At 34.0% G+C, this 9,371-nt stretch overlaps 1 protein-coding gene across 3 annotated transcripts; it reads left to right on the top strand.

The window, feature by feature from the left end:
- The first annotated feature begins 2,218 nt into the window (after positions 1-2,218).
- On the top strand, positions 2,219-7,570 carry LOC124885467 (vacuolar protein sorting-associated protein 55 homolog). Of its 3 annotated transcripts, none has more exons than XM_047405826.1 (5): positions 2,219-2,354; positions 4,464-4,515; positions 4,867-4,906; positions 5,010-5,094; positions 7,052-7,570. In XM_047405826.1, the coding sequence occupies exons 2-5, from the start codon at positions 4,483-4,485 to the stop codon at positions 7,233-7,235; spliced, it is 342 nt and encodes a 113-aa protein (XP_047261782.1). In that variant the 5' UTR covers positions 2,219-2,354; positions 4,464-4,482; the 3' UTR covers positions 7,236-7,570. The 3 variants fall into 3 exon arrangements, with proteins under 3 accessions (XP_047261782.1, XP_047261780.1, XP_047261781.1); XM_047405824.1 differs by lacking the exon at positions 2,219-2,354 and adding an exon at positions 2,384-3,722; XM_047405825.1 differs by lacking the exon at positions 2,219-2,354 and adding an exon at positions 3,736-4,389.
- The last annotated feature ends 1,801 nt before the right edge of the window (positions 7,571-9,371 follow it).

Here is a 9,371-nt window from a genome sequence, read left to right on the forward strand (position 1 = left end):
ACCCTCACCTATTCAATCACTTTCACAACTTCATTTCTTTCACCATATTCACACACGGCAAAAACCCTCAAGTCTTGCCAAACCCCCAATCAGTTAAACTCCCTTTTATTAAAAATAGGGGAAATGTGGACGGAATTACAATGTGGGGATCGAACACTGGGGATTGAACACTCACCAATAAGGTGGGCGTTCAGGTAACCAACCAACTGAGCTACTACAATTCCTCGTATTAGTTAAACCACAATTCTTCTTTCACAAAAACTAAACATGACCCACTACACAAAAACATAAAATGATCACAATTAAAACAAATAAAACTCAACAAAATTAGGGCATAATGATTAAAAACCTCACCTATTCAATCACTTTCACAGCTTTGATACTTTCACCATACTCCACACATCAATACACAGTGTGTGTCTGTATATAGAGGGGGTGGGGTGTACCAAGTGGGGGGGGGGGTATAGGGGGGGGGGGGGTAGGAGGGCCTGTTTCCGACACTGAGGTTTTTGATTGTCTGCCAAAGTACCGGAGCCCCTGGGTGTACGTTCGTTTGCTATATTGGCCAAATTTATACGCACGGATTCTTTATTAATTACCCTTACTTCTTCATTTATTTACTATATTGCCACTGTTGGAGACATTTGCTTTCAGCCCCCAAATGGCATTGAAAACTACTTATGATTTTAGTTACTTATTTAAAAAAGAAAAAAAAAAGTTTAAAATTTATATGAAAGAGAAAAATTATCTACTTTATATTAAAAATATTTTAAAATTTTGAATTAAATAATTTAAATGAAGCTAACGTCTTATTAAGTAGAATTGATCTTTAGTTATATATTACTATGTGAGGTTAATTAAAGATTTTATGTCATTCAACATTGTTACATTAAAAATAACAAACATATAAAAATAAAAATAAAAAATTCTAATTTTGACTCTTGTAAAATAATTTATTTTCGGTGATTAATTTTATTGAGTCGATCTTGTCGTAGTGTGAGAATTGATAATTTTTGTGATATTTCCTTTTCTGCCTCCTTGTGATTTATTTAAAATCATTTAATCCACGCAATTTTGTTAACTTGTGTTTTGATACTACACTTTGTGATGTATAGTTAATTACCTATTCTCTAGGTCTTGAACTGGTGATTTTTTTCTTTGTAAATTCGGTGTAGGTGACGTGGTTTGAGAACACTTAAGATAACATGATTTAGCCGATTAGATACGGACACTATAAATATTAAACACAAATATATAAACAAAAATAATGATCAGATGAAATGCACCTTAAGGAAAACAATCGCACTAAGTTGCCAAATTTTTTTTGATACTACACTTTATAATATATGAGATAATTGCCTTTTCTCTAGGTCTTGAATTGATGATTTTTTTTTCTTTAAAAACTCGATGTAGGTGACGCTGTTCAAAAACATCTAAGATAACATGATTTAGTCGATTGGATGTTTAAGAATACTACAAATATTAAATACAAATATATAAACAAAAAATAATGATAAGATGAAATGTACCTCTAGAAAAAATCTCACACTGAGTTGCCAGATTTTTTTCCCCTACGGTATCGTAAAAATCGCTCGAAGCAGATTAATCTAGGGTTGAATGTGTTTGGGAAAGACATTGTTTACATCGAATAAATAATACTTAGATGCAATTTAGGCCGTTTGATTAAAAGAAAGCTAACGGTTGAGATCTAAAAAATGGTACAGTAGCGTGGATTGGCGAATTATAAATGAATGTGTCCGATCATTCATTAAAAGTTATTATCATAAATCTTGCTTTCTTAAAACATCTCCACTTAAATTGACTTGTTATTGCTTTATATATGAACTTTAAAAATGCCTCTAGACTTTAAACCAATTAATTTCTCTGTACGTGCATTGTACGTGTCTGTTGAGTTATGTAATAAACAGTTTTGTAGAATACATCTACTTGTCAATTTTTTAACAAGATCTACAAGTCTCATTTAAATTTATAAAAACCACTTTTATCATTTTCTCGAGCAAAATACAACTACTATTCCCCTCAATTTTCAAGATTTTAACCGCTAATTTATCGCCGACAAGGTGAGAGTTGGCAAAAGAAAAACATTTGGGGTCTTTAAAGAGTGATTCCAAACATCCAAGCTCCAAAAGACAAAACAACAAAGTATTGGGGCAACTTTTAAATAAATACTATTTACAGGGTCCAAAATAGAAAATACATCCAAAATTTATAAGCCCAAATTTTTACTGCTTTCTTTCAGTTTACAGTTCAAGAATCAGATTTTGGATCAGCAAAATTTTCTTCCTATTTTACCCCTTCAAATTTAACCATAAGAATGGCGATGACCATTGAAGGTACAATCTTTTTGCTCCCTAATTACAATTTTGTATTAACAATAAACCCCTTTTAATTAATTTGTTTATTTTTTTTCTTTTTTTTTTTAGTTGTATTATTTTTGCTTTTTTCTAGTTATTGTATCAAAAGTTTGAGGTTTAAGGTTGTTGATTATTAGATTATGGTTGGTGGGGTTCTTTGTTTTGGGTTAATATAAATGGCTCAATTTTTTTATTTTTTTTTGAATTCCTTTATAATTTTAGTGCAGCTGAAGTACTTATGATTAAACTTTTAGCTCCTGTTTGGCTGTAGATTTTGAAGTTGAAATTGGAAATTTGAGTTTTGGAATTTGAAGTTGTACTTGAACATGCATTTTACTAGGAAAACTTTGAAGTTTTGTGAGCCAGTCTTTGGGACTTGAAAATATTAAAGATCAATTTTTTTTTATCAAATTCATGGTCAAACAGATATTTGAAGATAAATTTCAAAATTTGATCCAAAATTATTGCCAAACACTAGCTTAGGCTTATGTTTCAAAAAAGTTCACATCTCTCAGTTTCTTCTTTGCTTTTTGATGGCAATTCAAGATTCATTCATGACACAATTCTAGTTTATTACAGCTGAAATGCTTCTAAGTAAAGATTTAAGCTCATGTTTGGCCGTAGATTTTGAAATTGAAACTTGAAAATTTGAGTTTTTGAAGTTGTATTAAGTTGTATTAGGACATGCATTTTTCACTCAAAAAGAAAATTAATTGAAGTTTCGTGAGTGGAAGTATCGAAAACCCAAAAACTGGTTTGAGCTAGTGTTTGGGAACTTGAAAATATTTGAAGATCAGATTTATCAAATTTCATGGTTAAATAGATACTTGAAGATAAATTTTCAAATTTGATCCAAAATTTATGACCAAACGCTAGGTTAGGCTCATGGTTTAAAAAGTTGAAATCTTTAGATTTCTTATTTGCTTTTTGCTGGCAATAGAATTCTTGATTCATCCATGTCCAAGTTCTAGTCTTTTGAGTTCTTTAGTAATTTTACTACAGCTGAAATACTTCTGATTAACATTTTGGCTTAAGGTTTCAAAAAGTTTGCATTTTACATAGTTATTCTTTGCTTTTTACTGACAATGGAGTTCTTATCAAATCTTTAATTATGGGCGGGAGTGGCAGCTTATGATATGTCTAATCATTTTCCTTTTCACCAAGCTTGATTCTCGAGTTAAAAAATAATAATTTGAAGCTTGATTCTTGAGTTAAAAAAGACTTGCAATAGAATTTGAGCAAGTTGCATTGTATTATCAAGAAGAACTGAACTGCAGAGAGTTCACATAGATCCAAACATCATTTAAGCGGATGTAGAATGGACACTTGGCTATCCGATTGCAGATGGTAAGCTGACCTATGGTGCAATTCAACTTGCCAGTGTTGCTTTGGTAGATAAGTTATTATTGGCTGTGTCAAAACACATGGAAGCATAGGAGAACTCGCAAAATGTGTCAGGTTTTAGGAGAGCAACACATCTTAGAGATATGAGCTAAAGTATGTCTTCAGTTTGCTTCTGAAATTGAACTAAAAAATTATGATAAGGGTATTGAAGTTTAATGTTTCATCCTCTAATGAGTGGTGGCTGCTTCTGCCATTTGTAAGTACGACCAGCATGTGGCTGTAGATCGTGGACTATGACTACTTCTTACTCTTGACTTCTAATAAAACCGTGATCCTCATTTGTAATTAGTAACAATCCAACTTGTTAATCAATAGAAATCCAATAATTTCCGAACTGATTAGTCTACTCAATAATTGTGTCTTTCTGGCTAGACCGGGATGACTAAAGAAGGGCTTTGCTTATTTACTCGATGTTTCTCTTTGGCTCTTCTATTTACAAATGATGGTATCATCAAAATGATTTATTTTGATCATATTTCTAATTTAATGTAACTCGTTAACTTTAAATTGTCGAATCTCATTGTGTTCATACTATTACTAACTTTATTTTTTTCTGGTCCTCTGTGTCACCTTTATGGTTCACTTGCTGTTTTCACTTCTCGGATAAAGTGTAAGTGATTCAACTAATATTTGCCATTGGTTTGTATTTCTGGTAGACTGTTTCTGATATAATGTCTGATCCAGGCTTGCGGGGCTTGCTTTCATGTTCTCTTCCAGCATCTTGTTACAGATTCTGGTAGGTCTTATAAATGTTTTCCTACGTGATGAGTGTGTATCCCTAGTTTGTGCAAGTACCAATAAATTTAGTGTATTGCTTGTATAGTAACAAGTTAAATTAAGTTTATCTACTTTCTCATTACCCCCTGTATAGTGTATACCGCCAATAACCCCCCAGCCCCCACCCCCCAACCACCACCACCACAAACGCATTACCATATTATACGTGTTTTGTGTGTAAACAAGAGGATCATTCTGTTTGCTTTTTGTGCATATAATCTATTTTTTTTCTTTTAAAGTAAACAGTGCCCTGTTGGTCTTATCCAAAGAGTTAATTTTAATGATTTTGCTTCAATATTGTTTCTTGTAGGCTTGTGCTTTATACAACAACTGGTGGCCGCTGTTATCTGGTATGTGAAAGAAATGTTATCTATGTAGTTGGCTTATTTCTGTTTTTTAAGCTGAGTAAGCTCTAATTGTTGGCTAACTAAGAAGCGTACTTGGTTTTGGCAGCTCTTATGTATGTTGTGGTCCCCATGCCATGCTTATTCTTTGGCGGTGGATCAACACAGTTCCTAATAAGTCGAGATGGCGGCGGGTAAGATACTTTTACGATGTGCAGAAGTTTATTGAACCTCCTTCTCTCATGAATTTCTTATGTACTGCTGTAAGAAGTGCTTTCTTTACTTATGAAAACTGGGGATAAACTCTGTCTTTTGTGATGTCGAATAAAGCTGCGGGGTGAGTTAAATGGAAGGGGTACTATATTTCATTAGCCCGTACAGCATTTTAATCCTTTCAAATCATATCGTGGTTTGTTCTATTATTTTCCATCCATTTCTTAAATACATGTTCTAGGTCATGTTCACTTTAAACTCAGAGGTTATATGACTTCTTATTTGATTCTCGTTCATGCTTCATTCATAGAATAATTCGGCTCTTTCTTGAATTGAAAGATACTTGTGAACCATTAATTACTGAAGAAGACTGCTTATATATATTATATGTAGGATTTAGTGATTGCTAATTTGACCGGTCACGTCATTGTTGGAGATTGTCTATCTGCGAAAACTGTGTAATGTTAGTGTTACTGCATTAATAAAATTAGATTTCAGATGGTAAACATTGCATATCAGGGAAACTGGTAAGTGGTATGAAGTACGGATGATTAGGACGTGTGAAGTATGTGTTCCGATAAAAGATGACCTTGCTGCACCCACCAACATGAATGTGAAAATCGACATTCATCTGTTGCTTGTTTTATGATTAAAAACTACATTTTACAATATCTTTATATAATGTGATTCAGTTTGGACTTTGGAATACTTTGAAATAAAAGTCATTTAACTTATATACCAGAAGTCAAGGTTAGACTATAAGAATTCAGGAATGTTATTATGTTTAAAAAATTTGCCTTAAGATTTTTTTTTTTTTTGATAACCGTGGTGTGCGGGCCAGCTTAAGCGCACGTCGACTACTTCCACGAGATACCTGCCACCTCCGACCGGCAACAGGTGTGTGTGAGGTACTCTGTGTGCCAATGGTAGAACAGAGGAAAGAAATCACCTAGTGTTCGTCTCTGTTGGGAATTAAACCTGAAACCTCATGGCGCTCAACCCAACTTCATTGAACCACTAGGCTAGACTGAAAGGATTGGTTGTATTTCTTTTACTCGTGATGCTTTAATAGCTTGGTTGGCCAAGCTTCTAGTAAGTCAACAGTACTTATTTAAGAGAATTTGTATTTGACCAAGATTTTGGAAAAGTATATTTTCTTTTAATTAGTAACAGAAGGTGTAAAACACAGTGTTTCCCCGGTAGCGCTTTTGGAATATTAGTCAAACACAAATTGCTGCTCTCATATTTGCAGAAGTGCTTTTCAAACTGAATTATTTCTCTCCACTTCTGAAAGAAACAAGACGAACAGCATACCAATGCAATCCTATAGCTGGAGTCTGCGGTGGGTATTGTTTCCGATAGCCCCACGGCTCAAGTAAAGCATAATAAAATCAACCATGGAAAGGAAAATACAGTATTGGCACAGCCATGTTAAACATAATGAAGAAAAGAACAACAACAACACATAATACGGTATCGAAGCAAAGGAAACAACAAGCAATAAAAAAATCGAAGAACAAGATACTAGTATGTGAGTACTGATAAGAAAACTTATTAACAGACTAGACAGTGCTTGACTATTTATCGACTTTCTACCTAATCTTGACTTCTAACAAAAAACACTTGTTCAAAATAGCAGATTTTGAAAGCTTGGTCCAACATGCTATATATATATGTTTTATCTATGATTTGATGTTTTAGTGATCGTATGTTGCTCGAACTCTTCAAAAATGTCAGCAGGTGCGTGTTGGATTCTCCAAAAGCAGTGTATTTTTAGAGAATCTGACAAGGGTGCGGCATCGAAAGTGAAGAGTCCGCGCAACATAGTTAGTTTTACTTTATGAAGACCTCCTCCTTTCTTGTTTTTTGCTATCTTTTGTTGCGTACTTCTCGCCAAATCCTTCTCATGTCAGGCCTTTTCGTTTTTCATCTTTGCAGCTGGATAGATGCCGCTAAATTCTTAACTGGTGCATCAGCCGTGGGAAGCATAGCCATTCCCATTATTCTCAGGCATGCAGATCTTATCCAGACAGGAGCAATGTTCATTGAATTCGTCTCCTTCTTCATATTTGTCTGCACGGTCCTGTGTTTTCATCGCGCCAGTCTTGATGACGAGTGGTGATATATCAAAATCGAGGCATCGTGCTTCACATTCCTCGACTGTAATTATGTTGCATATATGGTTCCGACTAACAAGAAATGCAAACAAAGGTAGCGCGGAAAAGGAACCAATGGTAGATATGAAACTAGAAATCTTGCTTCGCGTTTCGCAATGTGTATAGCTTCGTCAAATGTCAGATTCTTGATGTGAGAGTTTCTTTTCGTCGATGTTTGAACCTTTTGCTGATGGAACAAAGACCACATTTTTAGTTATCTGCATTCATAAATTTGCTAACAGATCATAAATCCTCAATCTTGTTGCCTAGTAATGTGAAGCATTCTGTGGATTTTTCTGCTTGGACTTGTGCTTATTTCAATTATACTTGGTGGATTTTCAGAACTCCATTTAGTTGAATTAGCCCCTCGCATAAATGTAAGGTGAGGCTGCGTGCGTACAATAGACCCTTGTGGTCCGACCTTTCCCGTACTCCACTCCGCGCATAATGGGAGCCTCCAAACGCCACGCCTTGAGCTTGACCATCTATACTTTTTTTTTTCCGTGGTTTTCGGGTGTCGCTTTGCGAACTTGACTAGCTGTACCCACCACCGGGTCCTGCTGTTTCAAGGCGGGTCCACCACGGGCCTCGGAGACGCGGCCGGTTTGTAATGCCTCCAGTGGCCCTACTGGGGCTCGAACTCGAACTCGAACTGGCGACCTGAAGGACCGTCCTCAGGCCTTTACCAGCCGAGCTACCTCTCAGGGTTTGACCATCTATACTGTATTTGCTAAATTACATGTAAATATTTTGAGATAATATTTTTTTGCTAACTTATCAAACACTAGAAAATAAATAAAGAAACTCATTTTACAAGAAAACATTTGCTATATTGTCGAAGCTAAATATAGACGTATTGACTTTGTCATTTTCTTACGAAAGCTCTATTAACTACAATAACAACATATTCTGTTTATTCAGTATAATTTCATAAGTGAAGTTCTATCTTTATGGAATAGAATGAACAAAGATTATTATAATCCCTAGAATAAAATAATATATACTCTTGCATTGTAAAAAAATATATATATAAACATGTATTCCTTATTTATTAATTAGAAGTTTGTTGGGAAATATATTGTATAATTAGGTAAAAGAATTCTTTTTATGTATATGTATTATTTATATATTAACTTTTCTTGACTTCTTCATTCGTTTACTCTTTTACATTTTGGTACATTTTTGGCTAAAAGTTGTAACTATAAATATATGTGTGTGTGCGCATAGTGGAAAGTAGCTATTAGGTTGGAACTAATTAAAGGACGCGCAAACTTGATTCAAACACTATGACTTAATATATACTTCCTCCGTACTATTTTAGTCGTCCCAAATTAAGATAACACGGTTATTAAGAAAAATAATAAATAACATGGTTAGTTTATCAGACCTCTATTAAATGATATTTATATTTTAATTTAAAGAAAAAATAATTAATGCAAAGGGTAAAATATGAAAAAAAATAAAAAATTGTCTTGTCTTGATAAGTAAAAAAGGACAAATAAAATAAGGACACCAGATTAGAAAATTTGGGACGAATAAAATAGGACGGAGGAAGTATTTTTTTATCAAATACAGTGATGTTAGAAGTTTTTAAAAAGTCAACGTGGAAAAAAACATAACTAAATAATTGTATAATTAATGTTTGGAATATTATTCAGTGACGAAGCTTTTACTGGGTCCTGTATATTATTAATTATGAAAGACAAATTAAAGATCTTAATTAGGTTGATGGTTGAACATTATTATTATTTCTATCTTCCTTTATAAGCAGAGTTCGGCCAAATCCCATTCGACGAAAAAATATACTATTTATACATGATTAAAATTATTTTTTTATGTGGTTATAGTAGGTGTTGAACCCCCTTTCGACTAAGTTTTCTTTGAATATTGAACCCCCTTAGTTAAAATCGTGGTTCCGCCTCTATTTATAAGGTGCCAACTTTTAGACACATTTTTACAAACCTCAGAGCATTTCACTGTCCTGACAGGATTGCATCAGGGATCTACTCTTAGTCCCTTTTTGTTTGCGTTAGTAATGGATGTGTTGACGCGGCATATCCAAGGGGAGGTGCCGTGGTGTATGCTTTTTGCAGACGATGTAG

Source organism: Capsicum annuum, unplaced genomic scaffold (assembly GCF_002878395.1).
Source record: "Capsicum annuum cultivar UCD-10X-F1 unplaced genomic scaffold, UCD10Xv1.1 ctg81758, whole genome shotgun sequence".
Taxonomy (NCBI): Eukaryota; Viridiplantae; Streptophyta; class Magnoliopsida; order Solanales; family Solanaceae; genus Capsicum; species Capsicum annuum.

Coding starts and splice junctions, on each gene's coding strand:
- LOC124885467 (XM_047405824.1), top strand. CDS start 3,694: ATGGACACTTGGCTATCCGATTGCAGATG. Junction 3,723..4,463: donor TGGCTATCCGATTGCAGATG/GTAAGCTGACCT, acceptor TGTCTGATCCAG/GCTTGCGGGGCTTGCTTTCA. Junction 4,907..5,009: donor CTGGTGGCCGCTGTTATCTG/GTATGTGAAAGA, acceptor TGGTTTTGGCAG/CTCTTATGTATGTTGTGGTC.